The 23547-nt window shown below is 50.3% G+C and overlaps 1 protein-coding gene across 3 annotated transcripts; it reads left to right on the top strand.

The window, feature by feature from the left end:
- Nucleotides 1-8337: 8337 nt before the first annotated feature.
- Nucleotides 8338-18388, top strand: PLIN3 (perilipin 3). 3 transcript variants are annotated; one of them, XM_038740115.1, is made up of 8 exons: nt 8338-8371; nt 11174-11246; nt 11661-11856; nt 13241-13323; nt 14021-14285; nt 14625-14824; nt 17143-17271; nt 17384-18388. In XM_038740115.1, the coding sequence occupies exons 2-8, from the start codon at nt 11190-11192 to the stop codon at nt 17741-17743; spliced, it is 1290 nt and encodes a 429-aa protein (XP_038596043.1). In that variant the 5' UTR covers nt 8338-8371; nt 11174-11189; the 3' UTR covers nt 17744-18388. The 3 variants fall into 3 exon arrangements, with proteins under 3 accessions (XP_038596043.1, XP_038596045.1, XP_038596044.1); XM_038740117.1 differs by having other exon boundaries at nt 17387-18388; XM_038740116.1 differs by lacking the exon at nt 8338-8371 and adding an exon at nt 8377-8413.
- The last annotated feature ends 5159 nt before the right edge of the window (nt 18389-23547 follow it).

Below are 23547 nucleotides of genomic sequence, written 5' to 3' on the forward strand. Positions count from 1 at the left end.
CAAGGCAGGAATCATATTTATTGGGCACTTACTGTGTGCAGAGCACTGTTTTATGCATTGGGTGAGTACAATTTAGCTATATAACAGACACATTCCCTGCCCACAATGATCTTACAGTCTACGGGAGGAGGTAGACATTAATATAAATAAATAAATTACAGAAATGTACGTAAGTGCTGTGGGGCTGGGAGGGGGGATGAATAAAGGGAGCAAGTCAAGGCAGCGTAGAAGGGAGTGGGAGAAGAGGAAAGGAGGGCTTAATCAGGGAAGGCCCCTTGGAGGAGATGTGCCTTGGATAAGGCTTTGAAGGTGGGGAGAGGAATTGTTTGTTGCATATGAAGACTGTGAGCCCACTGTTGGGTAGGGACTGTCTCTATATGTTGCCAATTTGTACTTCCCAAGCGCTTAGTACAGTGCTCTGCACATAGTAAGCGCTCAATAAATATGATTGATGATGATGATATGAAGAGGGAGGGTGCTCCAGGCTAGAGGCAGGATGTGGGCGAGAGGTCGCCGGCAAGATAGATGAGATGGAGGTACAGTGAGAAGGTTAGCATTAGAAGGCTAACCCAAAGTGTGTGGGCTGGGTTGTAGTAGAAGAGTAGGGAGGTGAGGTATCCCCTTACTGTGGGGGTTCCCCAAGGTTCAGTGCTTGGTCCCCTTCTGTTCTCGATCTACACGCACTCCCTTGGTGACCTCATTCTCTCCCACGGCTTCAACTATCTCTACGCTGATGACACCCAGATCTACATCTCTGCCCCTGCTCTCTCCCCCTCTCTCCAGGCTCGCATCTCCTCCTGCCTTCAGGACATCTCCATCTGGATGTCTGCCCACCACCTAAAACTCAACATGTCCAAGACTGAACTCCTTGTCTTCCCTCCCAAACCCTGCCCTCTCCCTGACTTTCCCATCACTGTTGACGGCACTACCATCCTTCCCGTCTCACAAGCCCGCAACCTTGGTGTCATCCTGGACTCAGCTCTCTCATTCACCACTCACATCCAAGCCGTCACCAAAACCTGCCAGTCTCAGCTCCGCGACATTGCCAAGATCCGCCCTTTCCTCTCCATCCAAACCACTATCCTGCTCATTCAAGCTCTCATCCTATCCCGTCTGGACTACTGCATCAGCCTTCTCTCTGATCTCCCATCCTCATGTTTCTCCCCACTTCAATCCATACTTCATGCTGCTGCCCGGATTGTCTTTGTCCAGAAACGCTCTGGGCATGTTACTCCCCTCCTCAAAAATCTCCAGTGGCTACCAATCAATCTGCGCATCAGGCAGAAACTCCTCACCCTGGGCTTCAAGGCTCTCCATCATCTCGCCCCCTCCTACCTCACCTCCCTTCTCTCCTTCTACAGCCCACCCCACACCCTCCGCTCCTCTGCTGCTAATCTCCTCACCGTACCTCGTTCTCGCCTGTCCCGCCATCGACCCCTGGCCCACGTTCATCCCCCGGGCCTGGAATACCCTCCCTTTGCCCACCCGCCAAGCTAGCTCTCTTCCTCCCTTCAAGGCTCTACTGAGAGCTCACCTCCTCCAGGAGGCCTTCCCAGACTGAGCCCCTTCCTTCCTCTTCCTCTTGTCCCCCCTCCATCCCCCCCATCTTACCTCCTTCCCTTCCCCACAGCACCTGTATATATGTATATATGTTTGTACATATTTATTACTCTATTTATTTATTTATTTTACTTATACATATCTATTCTATTTATTTTATTTTGTTAGTATGTTTGGTTTTGTTCTCTGTCTCCCCCTTTTAGACTGTGAGCCCACTGTTGGGTAGGGACTGTCTCTATATGTTGCCAACTTGTACTTCCCAAGCGCTTAGTACAGTGCTCTGCACACAGTAAGCACTCAATAAATATGATTGATGATGAGGAGGAGGAGGAGGCTAGGGGATTGAGTGCTTTAAAGCCAATGGTGAGGAGTTTCTGTTTGATGCAGATGTGGATGGGTAACCACTGGTGGTTTTTAAGGAGTGGGGAAACATGGACTGAATATTTTTGTAGAAAAATGATCCGGGCAGCAGAGTGAAGTATGGACTGGAATGGGGAGCGACAGGATGCAGGGAGGTCAGCAAGGAGGCTGATACAGTAATCAAGGTGGGATAGGATGAGTGACTGTATTAACGTGGTAGCAGTTTGGATAGCGAGGAAAGGGCAGATTTTAGTGATGTTGAGAAGGTCAAACAGACAGGATTTAGGAATGGATTGAATATGTGGGTTGAATTAGAGAGAGGAGTCAAGGATAACGCCAGCGCTACGAGCTTGCAAGACAGGAAGGATGGTGGTGCCGTCTACAGTGATGGAAAAGTCAGGGGAAGAAGAGGGTTTGGGTGGGAAGATAAGGAGCTCCGTTTTAGACATGTAAAGTTTGAGATGACCGCAGGACATCCAAGTAGAGGTGTCTTGAAGGCAGGAGGCAACGCAAGACTGCAGAGAGGGAGAGAGACCAGGGCTGGAGATGTAGATTTGGGAATCATCCGCATAGAGATGGTAGTCGAAGCCATGGGAGCAAATAAGTCCTTCAAGGGAATGGATTTAGAGGGAGAATTAGACGGGGACCCAGAACTGAACCTTAAGGGACCCCCCACGGTTAGGGGGTAGGAGGCAGAAAAAGAGCCCATGAAAGAGACTGAGAAATGAATGTGTCTGTTATACTGTTATATTGTACTCTCCAAAGCACTTAATAGTGTTCTGCACACAGTAAACATTCAATGAATACAATTTAGTGAATGAATGAATGTATGAAGTGACTTGCCCAAGATCACACAGCGGACAAGAGGTAGAGCCTGGATTAGAACCCAGGTCCTTCTGATTCCCAGGCCTGGCTCTATCCACTAGGCCACATTACTTTTTCATTATAGTCCATGCCCTAGTAAGAACATGATGGGCAGGGAGGAGAGCTTGCAGCCATCAGGGGCCCGGGGCGGGGGTAGGCGGGGGTGGTGAACTGTGTAAACCACTGTTGCGAGAACCAATTCCTTCACACAGGTTCTAAGCCCTGAAATCTGAGAACTGAGGCTCAGCCATCATTCCCTGTACATCATCATCATCATCAATCATATTTATTGAGCGCTTACTGTGTGCAGAGCACTGTACTAAGCGCTTGGGAAGTACAAGTTGGCAACATATAGAGACAGTCCCTACCCAACAGTGGGCTCACAGTCTAAAAGGGGGAGACAAAACCAAACATACTAACAAAATAAAATAGAGTAGATATGTACAAGTAAAATAAATAAATAAATGAATAAATAGAGTAATAAATATGTACAAACATATATACATATATACAGGTGCTGTGGGGAAGGGAAGGAGGTAAGATGGGGGGATGGAGAGGGGGACGAGGGGGAGAGGAAGGAAGGGGCTCAGTCTGGGAAGGCCTCCTGGAGGAGGTGAGCTCTCACTAGGGCCTTGAAGGGAGGAAGAGAGCTAGCTTGGTGGATGGGCAGAAGGAGGGCATTCCAGGCCTGGGGGATGACGTGGGCCGGGCTGTTCCTTTCATGGCTGTCATCGCCTCTAGACTGTAAGCTCACTGTGGGCAGGGAACATGTCCACCAACTCTGTTGTATTGTCACTCTCCCAAGCACTTAGTACAGTGCTCTGCACACAGTAAATACCACTGATTGATTGACTGGTTCCCAATGAGAGACTCCATCACACTCCCGAGACTGTAATACTGTGCTCTGCATGCCACTTGGTCTGCTGTGTAGCCTTGGGCAAGTCACTTAACTTCTCTGGGCTACAATTTCCTCATCTGATAAAATGGAGATTAAGACTGTGAGCCCCATGTGGGACAGAGACTGTGTCCAACCCTATTATCTTATCTCCAGTGCTTAGCACAGTGCCTGGCACATAGTACAGTGCAAATACTGCATGGCTTAGCAGATAGAGCACGGACCTGAGAGTCAGAAGGACCTGGGTTCTAATCCCAGCTCCACCACTTGTCGGCTGTGTGGCCTTGGGCAATTCACTTCATTTCCCTGTGCCTGTTACCTCATCTGTAAAATGGGGATTTGAGACTATGAGCCCCATGTGGGACATGGACTGTGTCCAACCGGATTAATTTGTATCTACCCCAGTGCTTAGAACAGTGTTTGGCACATAGTAAGCTCTTAAAGTTTGTACAGATTTATTACTCTATTTTACTTGTACATATTTACTATTCTATTTATTTTGTTAATGATGTGCATCTAGCTTTATTTCTGTTTATTTTGGTGACTTGACACCTGTCCACATGTTTTGTTTTGTTGTCTGTCTCCCCCTTCTAGACTGTGAGCCCGTTGTTGGGTAGGGACCATCTCTATATGTTGCCAACTTGTACTTACCAAGCACTTAGTACAGTGCTCTGCACACAGTAAGCGCTCAATAAATACGATTGAATGAATGAATGAACAAGTACCATGTTATTATTAAATACCATAAAAAAACACAGTGCTCGATAAATTGAGTGAAGAAATGAGGTTTTTCTCAAGAGCTCCCTCCTCCCCCTTTCTGGCTGTCAGGACAGGCAAGGGGATCAGATGGGTCCATTAAAGAAGGAAACCGTTCCAAGGGTTCCCCATTCTTTTCCCTGTCCCCTAGCTATTATTAGATCAGGTGTGGCCAGGCTTGGCTGCTGGCATGATTTAGGCTAAAAATACTGTGAGCCTGTGAGTGGCAGTGAATCTTCTGAGGGAAAACTTCTGGGTGTGTTAAGAGAGTGGCCTTAGCCCTAGGCAAGGGCCTGGGAGTCAGAGGACCTGGATTCTAATCCCAGCTCTGCCACTTGTCTGCTCTGGGTGACCCTGGGCAAGTCACTTCACTCTTCTGTGCCTCTGTCCCCTCATCTGTAAAATGGGGATCATGACCATGAGCCTCATGTGCGACATGGTACCATGTTAAGTGTGGATCAAACACCGTTCTAAGCGCTGGGGCCGATACAAGTTAATTAGGTTGGACACAGCCTTCTAGACTGTGAGCCCGTTGTTGGGTAGGGACCGTCTCTATATGTTGCCGACTTGTACTTCCCAAGTGCTTAGTACAGTGCTCTGCTCACAGTAAGCGCTCAATAAATACAATTGAACGAATGAATGAACAGTCCCTGTCCTGCATGGGGCTCACAGTCTAAGTAGGAGGGAGAACAGGAGAACTGAGGCACAGAGAAGTTAAGTGACTTGCCCAAGGTCACACAGCTAGCATTTGACAGAGTCAGGATTAGAACCCAGGTCCTCTGACTCCGGGGTGCCTACTCTTTCCACTAGGCCAAGCTGTTTCCCCTGCTGTGTCTGAGCTATCCTTTTTCTACCCCAGCAATTAATCCAGTGTCTGGCAACATAGTAAGGGGGACTTTCCTGCCATTTATCCCCCTCTACATGGCATTTCACTGCTCTAAAACTCCAAAGACCTTTCCTCCCCCTTCCCAAGGCCTCCCTTCCCAAATAGCTGGAGAAGTAAAGCAGATTTGGACACTGGCGCCCCTCACTGGCAGACTGAATCCACACCAAACTGTCTAGATAACGTCCGCGACCAAAATTACCCTTTGGCCTCAAGGATGAAGACATGTCCAGTCTGAAATGTTTGCCTCTATGAGCCTGTAGAGAGTGGCATTTACGCCTGATTTCCCTGGATAATTTGTTAGTCGGCCGGGCTACGGGACTCACAAAAGTAGAACAGTGCTTGGCACATAGTAAGCGCTTAACAAAATACCATCATCATCAAAAGTAGGCACACCAGCCTCAGGGAGTTGGAGAGCAGGGGCCTGGGAGTCAGAAGGACCCTGGGTTCTAATCCCGACTCCGCCACTTGTCTGTTATGTGGCCTTGAACAAGTCACTTCACTTCCCCGGGCCTCAGTGACCTCATCTGGAAAACAGAGATTGAGACCGTGAGCCCCAGGTGGGACAACCCAAATACCTTGTATCTACCCTAGTGCTTATTCATTCATTCAATCGTATTTATTGAGCGCTTACTGTGTGCAGAGCACTGTACTAAGCACTTAATACAGTGCCTGGCACATAGTAAGCACATAGCAAATGCCGTAATCATTATTATGATTATTTGTTAAGTGCTGACTATGTGGCAGGCACTGTACTAAGTGCTGGGGTGAATACAATAATAATAATAATAATAATGTTGGTATTTGTTAAGTGCTTACTATGTGCCAAGCACTGTTCTAAGCACTGGGACAGGGGGGATACAAGGTAATCAAGATTGTCCCACGTGGGGCTCACAGTCTTAATCCCCATTTTACAGATAAGGGAACTGAGGCCCAGATAAATTAAGTGACTTGCCCAAAGTCACACAGCTGACAAGTTGTGGAGCAGGGATTAGAACTCTGTGAGCCCTCTGTGGGACAACCTGATCACCTTGTAACCTCCCCAGCGCTTAGAACAGTGCTTTGCACATAGTAAACGCTTAATAAATGCTGTTATTAAATCCATGACCTTTTATTCATTCATTCAATCATATTTATTGAGCGCTTACTGTGTGCAGAGCACTGTACTAAGTGCTTGGGAAGTACAAGTTGGCAACATATAGAGACGGTCTCTACCCAACAGCGGGCTCACAGTCTAGAAGGGGGAGACAGACGACAAAACAAAACATATTAACAAAATAAAATAAATAGAATATGTACAGGTAAAATAGAGTAATAAATATATACAAACATATATACATATATACAGGTGCTGTGGGGAGGGGAAGGAGGTAAGGCGGGGGGGGATGGAGAGGGGGAGGAGGGGGAGAGGGAGGATTCATTCATTCAATCGTCTTTATTGAGCACTGACTGTGTGTGGAGAACTGGACTGAGCGCTTGGGAAGGACAAGTCATTCATTCACTCATTCATTCATTCATTCAATCGTATTTATTGAGCGCTTACTGTGTGCAGAGCACTGGACTAAGCGCTTGGGAAGTACAAGTTGGCAACACATAGAGAGGGTCCCTACCCAACAACGGGCTCACAGTCTAGAAGGGGGAGACAGACGACAAAACAAAACGTATTAACAAAATAAAATAAATAGAATAAATATGTACAAGTAAAATCAATAAATAGAGTAATAAATATGTACAAACATATATACAGGTGCTGTGGGGAGGGGAAGGAGGTAAGGCGGGGGGGTGGGGAGGAGGGGGAAAGGGAGGATTCATTCAATTAATCGTATTTATTGAGCGCTGACTGTGTGGAGCACCGAACAGAGCGCTTGGGAAGGACAAGTCATTCATTCATTCATTCAATCGTATTTATTGAGCACTGACTGTGTGCGGAGCACTGTACTAAGCGCTTGGGAAGTACAAGTTGGCCACATAGAGAGACGGTCCCTACCCAACAGCGGGCTCACAGTCTGGAAGGGGGAGGCAGACGACAAAACAAAACATATTAACAAAATAAAATAAATAGAATAAATATGTACAAGTAAAATAGAGTAATAAATATGTACAAACATATATACATATATACAGGTGTTGTGGGGAGGGGAAGGAGGTAAGGCGGGGGAGGGGAAGGAGGGGGAGAGAGAGGATTCATTCATTCAATCGCATTTATTGAGTGCTTACTGTGTGCGGAGCACTGGACTGAGCGCTTGGGAAGAGCAAGTCATTAATTCATTCATTCAATCGTATTTATTGAGCGCTGTGTGCGCAGCACCGGACTGAGCGCTTGGGAAGGACAAGTCATTCATTCATTCATTCATTCCATCGTATTTATTGAGTGCTTACTGTGTGCAGAGCACTGTACTAAGCGCTTGGGAAGTCCAAGTTGGCAACATGTAGAGACGGTCCCTACCCAACAGCGGGCTCACAGTCTAGAAGGGGGAGACAGACGACAAAACAAAACATATTAACTGACTCCCAAGCCCGTGCTCTTTCCAGTGAGCCGCGTTGCTTCTGCAAACGGGGTCCATTAAAGGCCACTAAAAAAAAATCATTAAAGACTTCTTTAAAAAAAGGCCAGGCTGCCTCTTTCCCCTCCATTCCCGGCGGCTTGCGATCGAGCAGGGAGGGGTCTATAGAGAGGGCAAATTCGGGCAGGGTGACGGTCAGGAAGAGACCTCGGGGGGGTGGGGGGCAGAGGCAGGGGCGAGGCTCCGCCCCCCTCTCGATTCTTTTCCCTTCCCCTCCCCTCCCCCACTGGAATCCGGCGGGGCCATTCCCGCGGCCGCCCCTTCCACGAGTTGCAACATTTTAACCCGCCCCCAATTTGCTCCTCCAGGCTTTCATTGGTTGATAAATCAAGCCAAGGGACCCACCTCCAGTTGGCCAGGGGTAACTGTCAATCACCGGCGGTACAAGGGCGGAGCGGCAGAGCGCTATAAAGGAGAGTCACGGGGCCGAGGTGGGTGTAAGGGTTGGATTCTTTGCGTGCTTCTTCACCCTCGCGATTCCTGTTTGCGGTAAGTGGACGCGACGAAGAAAAGGAGAAAAACGGCTCCGAGGTGTGTGGTTCCAATACCGGCTTCAGTCCCTACTCCCGCTTTTGCGGGGAGGGAGGTGGGCAGGCCGGGACTGAGTCACTTTTTTGCGGGGGCTCTACGTGCCCCGCTGCCCGGGCCTGGAAGGGGGGCGGGTCGCTGGCTGGTAGAGGAGAGGAGTTAGCCAAGGCCGGCTGGAGGGGTTCGGGGGGAGGAGGGTAGTAGGGTTCCTGGGTCTATAACAACTCACTCTTCCCCCAGTCTTTGGCTGTGGGTGACTGCCCTGGGCTGTTTCCACTTGAATTACAGGTTTGCCCTTGGGGTGGGTGTGGGTCTGAACTTGAGGCTGGCTTCTCTTTCAAACATGTTCAGCCGGGGGTGGGGGGTGAGTGGGTGGTAGGTAGTCTTGAGTCTTTGAGGTGGAGGGTTTGTGGCCTAGCTTCTAATTAGTAGCCTCCTTAGAACCTGGATTTGGTAGAGAAACTGGTCAGAGAGGCTTCAAGGTCCAGACTAGTTAGCCCCAGTCACTGGTCTTGAGGGGAGCCACCCCCCTGACTGTAGGGACAAACTTCTGTGTATTAAAATGGCGCTGGGGTAATAATAATAATGGCTTTTGTTTAGTGCTTACTATGTTCTGAGGGCTGGGGAGGATACAAGGTAATCAGGTTGTCCCACTGATGCTCAGTCATAATCCCCATTTTACAGATGAGGTAACTGAGGCCCAGAGAAGTTAAGTGACTTGCCTAAAGTCGCAGAGCCAGGATTAGAACCCATGAACTCTGACTCCCAACCCTGGACTCTTTCCACTGAGCCACGCTGCTTCTCTAAGCCATGCTGCTGGGGTCAATCACTGGGTGCCTTTGCCCCAGCCTCATTCAGGTTCATTCGAGATCTTTGTTAAGCTCTTACTGTGTGCCAGGCACTGTACTGTATTGGCTGGGGTGGATGCAAGCAAATCGGGTTGGACACAGTCCCTACAATGCTCTGCACACAGTAAGTGCTCAATAAATGCGATTGAATGAATGAATGTCCCATATGGGGCTCAGTCCGAGGCCCAGTGAAGTGACTTGCCGTAGTGGTGGAGGTAGGACTAGAACCTATGACCTCCCGACTCCCAGGCCCGTGCTCCATCCACTCCACCATGCTGCTTTGCTGACGAACAGTGTGTTGGGGGGGAAGGGTTCCCTGGAGGGTTCGAGGCCAAGAATTCCTCACTCTCCCCTACAGCAGTTCTGGGACTGCATAGGGGGAGGATCACTCACCTTGGGTGTGGGGCAGCCATTCTGGAAGGGTACACTCCAAACTTTCCCCACTTCAGTGAGGAAAAGGGGAACTGGGACAGGACTCTAGCAGCCCACGGGGACCCTGTGATCTGATCTAGTAGTATAGATGTGGGGGAGGGAAGCTGGAATGAACTAAAGCACCAATCCATGCTATCTATTGAGCAGAGCCTATTGTGTGTGGGGGCGGGGCCTCATTGTGTGAAGCTTTTGAGTAGAGCAGCCTCCTTAGCCATTCTCAAGGACAGAATGGCTTTCCTAACCTTTCCCCCAGAGAAGACAGGTTATGAAACAGCTCTTTATGTGCTTTGCCAGGTGTTAGGCATCAATCATATTTATTGAGCACTTACTGTGTGCAGAGCACTACACTAAGTGCTTGGGAGAATATAACAGTTGGTAAGACACATTCCTTGCCCACGAGGGGCTTACAGCCTATTTCCCAGGAAGGTGGGAACAAGCACAGTGCTAATTTTCTCTCAGAGGTGGGAGCAGAAAGTGAGTGGGACTTGTAGTGGGAGACAGCCAAAAGGATAGGGTTAAGGAGGGACAGGCAGGTTGCGAAGAGCTAATGGATCAGAGACCCAATTTGAGGTATTTCCCATCTTGCATGGAAGTTTGGAAGGTCTTGGGTTTTGGTGGAGACCCAGGGTGCAAAGCAGGGAGTCTAGCTCAGGCAGTAGTAGTAATAGTATGATGCATTGCATCATATCCAGTGAGGCTCAGATACTAAGCGCTAGAAGTACAAAACAAGCGAACACCCACCGCCCCCCCCCCATTCCCTGTCCCAAAGGAGCTTACCTTCCTTGGGGGAGACCAAGGGAAGTAACTAATTGGTGTACATACAAGAGTGCTCAGGGTAGGTATGAAGGGCTGGACTTGAGGTGCTTGTTGGAGATGGGATTTTAGCGGGGGCATTGATGGCAGGGAGTGTGTGGTCTGTTGGATTTGTGGAGGGAGTTCCAGGCCAGGGGACCAGTGTGGGTGAGGTGAAGTTCAGGCAGCTTTGGGGACAGGAAAGATGGCTTCAGCTGAGAATGATGGAGTTGGGGAATAGCGCTGGCCTCCATCACCTCCTATACAGCTAGTGCTGTTCAGTAAAGTGGCCTCAAGGACAGCTCTAACCCTCCTGAGGTAAGCTTCCTATGGACAGATGCTGCCCACAGGGATGGGGAGATACTAGACTATGCTATCCTTGAAGACAAGTAATTGTCTTACAGCTCCTACTGTACTCTCCCAAGGGTGTAATTCTGTGCTATTTGAGCACTTAATGTGCAGAGCAGTGAATGATAGCTTCCCTTGGAAAGGCAAAATGGTGACTTGAAACACTTCTCTGGGGTGGGAAAGGGGAGCCCGTGTGCCCCACTAAGGGGGCAAAGAACTGGTTTAATGTGTTTGCTGGAGCACCTCAGTCACACCTGAACTCTGCCCTGCACCAGGTGGCACTAATCTTTGTCCATGTGGTAATGGTTTGACCCATGTCGTCTTCCTCGCCCCTTCCCTCCAGACTTGAAGACTTCACCATGTCAGCTAATGGGGCAGAGGCTGGTGCTCAGGCTGAAGAGGAGCCCACACAGCAGGTAGAGGGAATGTGGAGGATTGGGGGGTGGGGGAGGGGGCTTTCAGTGCTGCTTTCCTGTGAAAGGCACTTTCTGGGCTGAGGGTATCATGGGGATTCCACCTGTGGGGGGGCCGGGGAAAGAGGGGCAGGACATATACTCAATGTCTTATCCTCAGGATGGGGGTGGGCCTTCACATTAAGAGGGTGGTGGTCATTACTAACCAGAAACTGAAGAGTCATGGAGTGGTGGAGGGAAAGAGGGCAAAAGGTTGATGAAACTGATACTCCAAATAGAGCAGGTAGAGGGCTTTGCAAACATTACACTGGTGACATTGCCCTGGGGCAGCCTGGAGGTGTGGGGAAAGGAGAAGGGTGTTGAAATGGTCATGGAGGCTCTCTTGCTCCATCTCCAGTATCTGTTTGTCTCCGGCAGAGCGTGGTGGGCCGAGTGGCTAACATGCCCCTGGTCAGTTCCACCTGCAACATGGTCTCTGCTGCCTACACCTCCACCAAAGAGAGCTACCCCTATGTTAAGTCTGTCTGCGACATGGCAGAGCAGGGCGTGAAGACCATCACAGCGGCTGCTGTCAGTGGCGCCCAGCCGCTCCTGACCAAACTGGAGACTCAGAGTAAGTGAATGGAGCCCTAGTCTGTGGGAGGGCAGGGGACAGGACTGGGATGTTCTTTCCTTATCCAATCAATGTCACACTTATTGAGCACTTACTGTGTGCAGAGCACTGTACTAATTGCTTGGGAGAGTATAATATAAGACATATTCCCTGCCCCCAACAAGCTTACAGTCTAGAGGGGGAGTCCAGACATAAATATAAACGAACTATGTATATGTATAAGTGCCGTGTGGCTGAGGGGTGAATAAGGGAGCTAATGAGGGCAACATAGAAGGGGTGGGAGAAAAGGATAGGAGGGCTTAATCAGGGAAGGCTTCTTGGAGATGTGCCTTGAATAAGGCTTTGACAGTGGGGAGTGTAACTGTCTGTGGCATCCGCTTAACATTGAGAGCTGGACCCGTTTGGGACCATTGAACAGCCTTGGACTGTAGATGCACTCTATTAACATCCTAAACTTCCTAAATGGGAAGTGGGATGGGGATCCATATCTCCAATGCACACTGAGACCCTAGTGGGCGCTGTACCCAGAGCCTATGGGAGACACAGCATCCAAGAGGCAATTCCTGTCCTTGGAGCTTGAAGTCTAATAGAGCAGACAACTAAACACAAGCAGATGCATTTACCATGGTTCTCAATCAATGGCATTTGAGTGCTTACTGTATACTAAGGAGAGTACAGGACAGAAGTTGGTGGACAAGATCCATGCCCCAAAGGAGCCCCCATTCTAGAGGGGAGATCCAAGTGGATGAAGCAGCTCTCCTGCATTACTTACTAAAGTGGCATGATGGTGGGAGGATCAAGCAAGAAATGCTTCCTGGAGGGGAGGCTTCTAGGGCCCCTTTGGGGAGCAAGCCAGAATGAGGGATAACCGAGATTTATCTGGAACAGATTGGGAAGGGACCTAATAAGGCCATCTGGCCCAGAGTAGGTGAGCATTTAAAGCAATTGAAGACCGGGATGCTTCAGTTCCCTAGGGAAAAGGAACCACGTTTTTGCTGTCTGTTGCCTCAGCTGTGCTAATCAGCCCCCTCTCCTGATTCTGATACTTCATGGAAGGGCTGCCTGGAGGGGTGGAGGTGGTCAGCAGGGTTTGGGGGGTGGGGGGGGATGGACTTGCTAACAGCTGGCTTCTCCAAAGTGGGTAGAGCACAGGCCTGGGAGTCAGGTCATGAGTTCTAATCCCACTCTGCCACTTGTTTGCTGTGTGGCCTTGGGCAAGTCCCTTCACTTCTGTGCCTGTTACATCCTCTGTAAAATGGGGATTAAGACTGCTCCAAGTGGGATAGACTGTCCAATCCTATTTGCTTGTATCCACCCCAGTGCTTAGTACAGTGCTTGGCATGTAGTAAGTGCTTAACATACCACAATTCTTCTTCTCCCCCAGTTGCCTCTGCCAATGAGTATGCTCACAAGGGACTGGACCGGCTGGAAGAGAAACTGCCAATCCTTCAACAGCCTTCAGACAAGGTTTTACTTTCCTCCCCCAAGCCTTTCTAAGCAATCCAGGATGGGATCGGGGACTAGATGTGGTGTGGCTGTTTTGACACCTAAAACTGGTGTCTAGACTTAGAGTGGGGTCAAGTGAGTAGAGCCTTAAGGCAGTATTTGGTCAGATTCAGTGTCCATCTAGGACACTGTGGAGGAACTGCATACAATGGTTGCCCTCCAGGACATCTCCCTTCCATGTTGTAGTAGATAGGCTATCTACTGCTCCCAACTCTGCCCACCTGCTTCTTGACAAGCTGCCCTGAACCTAGGCACCAGCTCTCTGGAAACTGGTGGCCTTCCATGCTCAGGTTCCCAGCTGTGGGGAAAGCTCTTTTTTTGGCCACCCCAATCTGCCCTTTTAGGTTTGTACTCCCTGCCTGCCACTGTCAGAGGGGCTCCCTGACATCATTCTCCACCAAATTGGCATCTTTATGCTATTCTCTCCAGTCAGGAAAGAACTAGCTTCAGAAACTGAGGCTTTTTTTTTTTTTTTTTTTTCCCCCCTGCTCAGATGAGCAAAGAGGAATCCAGTCTCTCCATCCCCTGGCCCAACTGCCCTGTGGCTTGCAGCACGGCAGGCCTGAACCCCCAGGATTGAATTCAGGCATGGCCCATGGCTTCAAGGCGAGGGGAAAGATCGGGGTAGGAACTCTCCTTTCTCTTCCCACTCATCCAGGTCATTGCCGACACAAGGGAGCGGGTGTCATCTACTGTGACGGGGGCTAAGGATGCAGTGACCAGCAGAGTGACTGGGGCAGTGGACATGACCCGAGAAGCCGTGCAGAGTGGCATGGACCTGACCAAGTCGGTGATGACTAGCGGCGTGAACACAGTCGTGGGCTCCCGGGTTGGGCAGATGGTGTTGAGCGGCGTGGATGCTGTGCTGGGCAAGTCAGAGGAGTGGGTGGACAACTACCTGCCAATGACTGACGAGGAGCTGGGTAAGAGCTAAAGGGGAGGGGATGGGTGGTCAATCCCTTAAAGCTTGCTGGGCTGGGGGGAGGGGGTGTCCCTCCACACCAAATCCCCCAAGGGCATTTGCACAGCCCTGTCCTCTGTCTCCTGCAACATTGAAGTGCTTGGATCCCTGACTTCTCATGCAAATGAAAGGCTTCTGCCCACTCTTGAGGGAATTGAATGTATGCCCTGACTTGGGAAGATGCAGGTTAGAAACAAACCATGTTCCAGACCCCCAGTCTGCCCCGTAGGTCCTGGGCTAGAATGGTACTGTTGTTCCCAGGGAAGGCTGAGGTGAAAGAATACCCTCTTCCTCCTTGCAGCCAAAATCGCCACATCCCTGGAAGGATTCGACATGGCTTCTGTGCAGCAGCAGCGTCTGCAGCAGAGCTATTTTGTCCGCCTGGGATCCCTGTCTTCTAAGCTCCACCACCGTGCCTACCAGCACTCTGTAGGCAAGCTGAGGCAAACCAAGCAGAGCACCCAGGAGGCACTTATGCAGCTCCAGCAGGCTATCAGCTTGGTAAGGCACCACAATGGCTTCCTTCGCCCCTGTCCCCAAGCTGGGCTTCCTGGATGATGTGAAGGGCATCTTCACTTAGTAACTATGATATTGAGTACTTTGCGGTGGGAGACACCGTTAACATTATGGATATGGACAAGTGCTGGGGAGTGACAATCAAGTGCTTAAAGGATACTGATCTAAGTGCACAGGCAACAGAAAAGGGAGAGAGTAGGGGAAATGAAGGCTTGGTTGGGGACAGGGTTTTGGAGCAGTGATTTGTAGGAGGGCTTTGAAGGTGGGCAGGATGGGCTGTCACATGGAAGGGAGTTCCAATCTGGAGGAAGAATATGGACAAGGGGTTGGAAAGACTAAATGAGACTGAAGTACATCATCATCAATCGTATTTATTGAGCACTTACTATGTGCAGAGCACTGTACTAAGCGCTTGGGAAGTACAAATTGGCAACATATAGAGACAGTCCCTACCCAACAGTGGGCTCACAGTCTAAAAGGGGGAGACAGAGAACAAAACCAAACATACTAACAAAATAAAATAAATAGAATAGATATGTACAAGTAAAATAGAGTAATAAATATGTACAAACATATACATATATACAGGTGCTGTGGGGAAGGGAAGGAGGTAAGATGGGGGGATGGGGGAGGGGAAGGAAGGGGCTCAGTCTGGGAAGGCCTCCTGGAGGAGGTGAGCTCTCAGTAGGGCCTTGAAGGGAGGAAAAGAGCTAGCTTGGCAGATGGGCAGAGGGAGGGCATTCCAGGCCCGGGGGTTGCCATTAGATGAGCAAAATATGCAGGCTGGGTTGTAGTTTGAAGTCAGAGGTAAGATGGCGGGCAAGCTGAGTACTTTAACGATGACAGGAGTTTCTGTAAGCAGAACTGGATGGGCAACCACTGGTATGGGGCATTGTGGACTAAAATACTTAAAAAATAATATCCAGCAGCAGAGTGAAGTGAGGATAGACAGGAGTCAGGGAGGTCAGTGAGGAGGCCGTACACAAGGTAGGATAAGTGCTTGGATCAGTGCAGTAGTAATAATGGCACTTATTAAGCACTTAGAACAGTGCTTTGCACATAGTAAATGCTGGGGGGTACAAGGTAATCAGGCTGTCCCACGGGGGGCTCACAGGCTTCATCCCCATTTTCCAGATGAGGGAACTGAGGCCCAGAGAATAATAATGGCATTTATTAAGCGCTTACTATGTGCAAAGCACTGTTCTAAGCACTGGGGAGGTTACAAGGTGATCAGGTTCTCCCATCGGGTGGGCTCAGTCTTAGTCCCCATTTTACAGATGAGGTAACTGAGGCACAGAGAAGCAAAGTGACTTGCCCAAAGTCACACAGCTGACAACTGGTGGAGTTGGGATTTGAACCCATGACCTCTGACTCCAAAGCCGGGGTTCTTTCCACTGAGCCACGCTTGTAGTAGTTTGGAGATGGGCAGATCTTAAAGATGTTGTGAAGGTAGAACTGACAAGATTTGGTGGCATTAAATGATTGAGTTGAGGATAATGCCAAGGTTAGGGGCTTGAGACAGGGAGGATAGTTGTGTTACCTACAGTGATGGCAAGGTGTGTAGTTCTGTTTTGGACATGTTAAGTGTGAGGGGTCAGTGGGACACTCAAGTATCCTGAAGGCAGGGGGAAGAGGGGATCAGGACTTGACAAATATAGTTGGGAGTCATCTGGATAGGCAGTTGAAGCCATGAGAGCAAATGAGTTCTCCGAAGGGGATACAGACCTGAGCCTAGAGGGTGGGTGGAGGAGTCAGCAAAAGACTGAGGAGGAGTCAGGAGAACCAAGAGGACAGCGTTGGTGAAGCTGAGGGTAGAGGGCATTTCCAGGAGAAGGAGCTGGTCCAGTGGCAGAGGTAGCTGAGAGATCAGGGAGGATCAGGGGGGAGTAGAAGCCATTGGATTTGGCAAGAAGGCCATGGGTGACTGAAGGGTGGTGCCCATGGAGTGAAAGGACCTCACTCCAATCTGGTTTCTGCCCAAGGGGAGAATTGGAGGAGAGGAAGTGGAGGCAGTGGGTGTGGACAACTCAGTCAAGGAGTTTAGAGAGGCGATAAGGCAATAACTGGGGAGAGAACTCTTCCTTCCTCCCCACCCACCCCCATGAAACTTGCCGTACTGTCCCACCCTTATCAGAAAGCCACCCCCTCCAGGAGGCCTTCCCTGATCTCTTCCCCCTACTCCATCTTCCCAGTCATTCCATCCCTCTTGGCTTCTCGCATCTCATCAACCAAGAGACTGTGGCTCTCTGGCCTCATCCAGTGAGCCCAAAGCACCCTCACCTGAAGGTGTCTCCCTCCCCCAGGTTGAACATGTTAAGCAGGGGGTTGACCAGAAGATCCTCGATGGCCAGGAGAAGCTGCACCAGATGTGGCTCAGCTGGAACCAGAAGCAGCTTCAGGGGACTGAGGAAAAGGCAGCCCCGCAGCCTGAGGTATCATCACTAGAGTGAGGGTGGGGAGGGTTCTCTCCCGCCCCCCCCCCCCCCCCCCCCATTAAACCACCTCCCAAGACTGAAGCCTTCTCTTCTTCCCCACCCCCAAAAGCAGGTGGAGTCCCAGACCCTCGCCATGTTCCGGGCCATAACCCAGCAGGTGCAGGCCAATAGCACCACCCTCCTGGCCAGTGTGCAGGGCCTGCCTGGCCACATCCAGGAGCAGGTGCAGCAGGTGCGCCATGCTGCCGAGGAGCTCCATGCGGCCTTTGCCGGGGCTGGATCCTTCCAGGCTCTTTCAGGCAGCCTCCTGAGCCAGAGCCGGGAGAAGGTTGGCCAGGCCCGGCAGGCCTTGGATGAGATGCTGGACTACGTGGCCCAGAACGCACCTGCTACATGGCTGGTGGGCCCTTTTGCCCCAGCCCGCTCAGAGCTGCCACCTGCCCCAGAGGAGAAGGCGCAGCCCAACTAAAGCTTGTGGAAACAGCACGCTGAGCTGCTTGTGGTGCCTCCTCGAAATCCTGTCACTTTTCTCCCCTGCCCTCTTCTCCCTTGAAGGAGTCCCAGGCTTCCCTGTAACTCTGAAACTAGCCACCTGCTGGGCTGCCAGACCACACCTATTTGGGTCTCCAGGAATGGCTGTAGTGCCCTCACCAGCTGTGCCTTTGCTTTAAAGTGCCATGTCTCTGTCCAGGGGTTGGGGGAGAATGCCTTTTTTTTTTTTTTTCTTCCACTCTTCCCTCCCCCCCTCCATCCCCTGTCTTCAGGTTTAGAATCACCAGAATCCAATCCATCACCTGCAGATGGAACAAGGGTTCCCGCTACTTCCAAAATTACCTTTAAATCTGATTCCTCCTTGGCAGCTCGTCTTAAACTTCTCATCTCTTATGTGGTCCTGAGCCATGTATGGCTATGATCAGGCCACAGAGGGGAAAATACTGAAGAGTGACTTCAGACAAGTAACTTACTCCTGAGGCTCTTACTACCCTCCCTCTTCTATCCTCTTTCTCCTCCCCCACCCAACCTTCTCCCATTCTTTGTTACTGCCATGGGTTGGGTAGCTTTTTTACCACAAGCCTGTAATTTTTTGGAAAATAAACTTTTAACTGCAGTGAAACAAGCCTTGGTGTTGTGTTTGAAATTGCCAACATCTCCTGTGACCTGCAGAAAACTGGACACTTGCTGGATCCCTTGGTCCTGCTGTGGACTAGATAATCAGTTGGCTTTTTGTTTTTTCCCAAGCATCCTAATGGAAGGAGCTTGAGCTACCTAAATCAGGGCTCTGATACAAGATGGGCCTGTTCAGAGGTGTTTTTGTACCTTCAGCTCTACTGGTCACACTGGGAAAGATCTGAATCTCTGCCAAATGATTCTTCAAAACACCACTCTATAATAGCTTACTAAAAAGGGAAGCTCAAAGTTTGGGAAGGTTCATCTTTGACTGCAAACATGAGCAGAGCCCTCAAGGATTCTACCCTAAGTGCAGGGGGCAAGATAGGCTACCTGGACTGGAAGTGATCCACTAGTACTCTTCATACCTGTTCCTAAGCAAGTGCTGGGTAGGTAGAAGAAAAGCACATCAGATCCAGTCCTTACCCCACACAGGGAACTCAGAAGCAGCATGGCCCAGTGGTAAGAGTATAGGCTTGGGAGCCAGGATGTGGGTTCTAATCCTGGCTCTGCCACTGGTCTGCTGTGACCTTGAGCAAGTCACTTAACTTCTCTGTGGCAGTTGCCTCATTAAAATGGGGATTAAGACTAGGAGACCCATGTGGGACAGGGATGGTGTCCAACCTGATGATCTTGTATACCCCAGTGTGTAGTACAGTACCTGGTACATAGTAAGGACTTAAAAAATGCTGCCATTATTAATCATCTGATGGAGTAGATATCTCCTCCCCAATCTGATGGAGTAGATATCTCCTCCCCACTTTGGGCTTCACTTTTCTCACTTGTAGCCAGGTAAGAGTAGACTAGTGGCATAGCTGAGATTAGAAGTCTGGCTTCTGACATGTTGGCTTCTTCCATGAGACCACATTGTTCTAAGATCTCATCCTGTTCCTGGCACCCACCTCCATCAAGTCCTGTGAGGGCTTTGCCACCCCTTGAAGTGCCTCTTTCTTCCCTTTTGTTGCTTGCTTGACTATCTTCTCCCCCACCTCCACAGCTGAATTCTACTCCATTTGGCAGGAAGTTCAGGGTGCTGTGGGGTTGGGAAGAGAATCAATCACACTATGTATTGAGCACTGTTCTAAGCATGTGGGAGAGTACAATACAACAGAGGTGGTAGGTATGTCCCCTGCCCACAAGGAACTTTGTCTAGAGGAGTAGGTAAGCATTAACAAATTTATAGGGGTGGATTTCAAGTGCAAATATAGAGTAGTTATCCCTATTTTTGCTCCTTTTCAAAATTGATGCCTTTATTATATTTCATTCAGTTGTATTAATTGCTTACTGTGTGCAGAGCACTGTCCTAAGTGCTTGGGAAAGTACAATACAACAAAAGTGACATTCCCTGTTGACAATGAGCTCACAGTCTGGGGTGGGGATAGACATCAATATAAATAAAATTACAGATACATATACATAATTGCTGGTGGGGAGAGGGGAGGAAGAGCAAAGGGAGCAAGCCAGGGTGATATAGAAGGGAGTGGGAGAGTGCTTTCCAAAGCACTTATGCACTATTCCCCAACCAGCTACATATTAGCCCTGTTTTACAGATGAGAAAGTAGGCTCAGAAGATAACAGACTCAGCGCTCTCATGCCTTCTTGAAAGGTAACTCACACTCTGTTGTATTAGCCTTTTCAATGGACTTCCATACTCTTTTCTTTCCCTCCTCCCCATCCCAATCTATAGCACACACTGATGCACAGATCAACTTTCCAAAGCTACACCATCCACATCCCTCTTCAAAATCTTCCATTGGCTTCCTATGACTTTTCACAGCAAACAAAATGCTCTCCACCCTCTGGCCTTATTCTTCCAATCTACTCTCTTTTCTCACTGTTTCCTGACTGTCTTTGTTCCAAGCTAACCTCCTAGCTGTACCTCACACTTGATTCTTCCCCTGCTTCCCCTCCATCATCCCTGTTTCCCTGGCTTGGAACTCTCTTCTGACACAATAATAATGATGGTGTTTGTTAAGTGTTTACTATGTGCCAAGCACTGTTCTAAGCACTGGGGTAGATACAAGGTAATCAGGTTGTCCCACGTGGGGCTCACATTCTTAATCCCCATTGAACAGAAAGGTAACAGGCCACAGAGCTGACAAGTGGCAGGGTTGGAATTAGAACCCATGACCGCTGACTCCCAAGCCCAGACTTTCCACCAAGCAAAAGACTGCAGCTCTCCCTTATTAATAATGATGGTATTTGTTAAGCGCTTACTATGTGCCAAGCACTGTACTAAGCACTGGGGTAGATACAGGATAATCAGGTCTCACATGGGGCTCACAGTCTTAATCGCCATTTTACAGGGAACTGAGGCACAGAGAAGTTAAGTGGCTTGTCCAAGGTCACACAGCAGACAAGTGGCAGAGGTGGCATTGGAAACCACGACCTCTGACTCCCAAGCCCTTCATCATCATCATCATCATCATCATCAATTGTATTTATTGAGCGCTTACTGTGTGCAGAGCACTGTACTAAGTGCTTGGGAAGTACAAGTTGGCAACAGAGACAGTCCCTACCCAACAGTGGGCTCACAGTCTAAAAGGGGGAGACAGAGAACAAAACCAAACATACCAACAAAATAAAATAAATAGAATAGATATGTACAAGTAAAATAGAGTAATAAATATGTACAAACATATATACAGGTGCTGTGGGGAAGGGAAGGAGGCAAGATGGGGGGATGGAGAGGGGGACGAGGGGGAGAGGAAGGAAGGGGCTCAGTCTGGGAAGGCCTCCTGGAGGAGGTGAGCTCTCAGTAGGGCCTTGAAGGGAGGAAGAGAGCTAGCTTGGCGGATGGGCAGAGGGAGGGCATTCCAGGCCCGGGGGATGACGTGGGCTGGGGGTCGATGGCCGGACAGGCAAGAACGAGGTATGGTGAGGAGATTAGCAGCAGAGGAGCAGAGGGTGCGGGGTGGGCTGTAGAAGGAGAGAAGGGAGGTGAGATAGGTGGGGGCGAGGTGATGGACAGCCTTGAAGCCCAGGGTGAGGAGTTTCTGCCTGATGCGCAGATTGATTGGTAGCCACTGGAGATTTTTGAGGAGCCCTTGCTCTTTCCCCTAAGCCACGCTGCTTATTCAAATCGTTCCTAAGTTCCCTCCACCAACGAGCTTTCCCCAACCCATCCCTTGGCATCCCTAAGCCATAGCAAAGCTTCAGCCAGCCCTAGCACTTTTTCCACCTACCGTAAGCTTGTCGTGAGCAGGGAATGTGTCTATTATTATGCTGTACTCTCCCAAGTGCTTAGTGCAGTGCTGTGCACACAGTGGGTGCTCCATAAGCATGACTGAATATATTTGTGTATACAGATTAGATGTAAATATTTTTCTGTCGGTTTCCTCCAACAGAATGTTAGCTGGTAACATTCCTTGTGGACAGGGAATATGTCACTTCGTATTGTGAACTTCCTGAGCACCCGGTATGCCGCATCTCGCCAAATGGCACGGCTGGGACCTTGCCACTTTGATGATGATGATGGTATTTGTTAAGCACTATGTGCCAAGCACTGTTCTAAGCGCTAGGGTAGATACAAGGTGATCAGGTTGTCCCACGTGGGGCTCACAGTCTTCATCCCCATTTTCCAGATGAGGTAACTGAGGCCCAGAGAAGTGAAGCGGCTTGCCCAAAGTCACACAGCTGATAAATGGCAGAGCGGGGATTAGAACCCATGACCTCTGACTCCCAAGCCCGGGCTCTTTCCACTCTTTCCTCTAAGTCACAATGCTTCCCCACTTTGGGGTGGGGGTGGGGATTGTGCCTGATGGGTTCAACTGAAGAGGGGGCCCGGAAGGTAGCGAGAAAGTCGAGCTGAGAGAGGGGAAGGCGGCGCGTCGGTGCCCGGGCTGGGAGACGTGGGGGCGGTGAGGCGTCCCCCTAGTCTTTTCAAACTGAAAATGAAAGTCCCGGGCCGGGAGAAGGGCCGTCCGGCGAACCGCGGCGGGACTGCGTTGGGACTCCCCCGAGGCCCGGCGAGGTCTTCGAAAACAGTTTCCGCTCACGCACCGGGCCGGGCCCTGCCCACTGCCCCTTGCCCTGCGGGGGAGAGGCGGAAGCCTGGGGGCCGGGCCGCCCCGCCCCGCCCCGCCCCGGCGCGGGGCCGATTCTCGACTCCACCGAGCTGCCCGGATCCCGCCAGCCAGCCCGCCCGCCCGCCCGCCCGGGGTAAGCGCCGGGACGCCGGGGCCGGGCACGAGGGAGGGAGCCGGGGCTTGTCCTCACAGCGATCCGGCCCCTGGAGCACCCCCCCGGTAGCCCCTCGTCTGGGACGCCCCCCGCCCCCGGGAGGGGTCTTCGGTCCCTCCCAGGATTGACGGGACTGGAAGCGGGTGCTTGGATCGCCAGGAAAAGGGCTCCCCACCCCGCCTATCCAGTCATTCAATCGTATTTATCGAGCGCTTACTGCGTGCAGAGCACTGTACTAAGCGCTTGGGAAGCAGCGTGGGTTCTATTCCCGGCCCCGCCATCTGTGGGCAAGTCACCTCACTTCTCTGCGCCCCAGTCACCTCATCTGGAAAATGGGTAATTATACTTTCCAAGCGCTTGGTACAGTGCTCTGCACACAGTAAGCACTCAGTAATGATAATAATAATTATGATGGCATTTGTTAAGCGCTTACTATGTGCAAAGCACTGTTCTAAGCGCTGGGGGGATACAAGGTGATCAGGTTGTCCCGCTTGGGGCTCACAGTCGTCATCCCCATTTTACAGATGGGGTAGCTGAGGCACAGAGAAGTTAAGTGACTTGCCCAAGGTCACACAGCAGACGTGGTGGAGCTGGGATTCGAACCCATGACCTCTGACTCCAAAGCCCGGGTTCTTTCTACTGAGCCATGCTGCTTCTCATACGAGACTGTGAGCCCCACATGGGTCACCCGATTACTTTGGATCTACCCCTGCGCTTGGAACACTGCTTGGCACATAGCGCTTAACAAATACCAAAATTATTATTATTATTATTACAACAATAAACAGTCTCCCTGCCCCACACGAGCTTACACTCTGGAGGAGCGGCCACATGCCCGGTTGAGATTCTGTAAGCAAGTGGACGAAGGACAGACCTTCGTTCTGACCCATAGAAAAGACACTTCAACTTTTGAGATCCACAGTT

Source organism: Tachyglossus aculeatus, chromosome X1 (assembly GCF_015852505.1).
Source record: "Tachyglossus aculeatus isolate mTacAcu1 chromosome X1, mTacAcu1.pri, whole genome shotgun sequence".
In the NCBI taxonomy this organism is placed as follows: domain Eukaryota; kingdom Metazoa; phylum Chordata; class Mammalia; order Monotremata; family Tachyglossidae; genus Tachyglossus; species Tachyglossus aculeatus.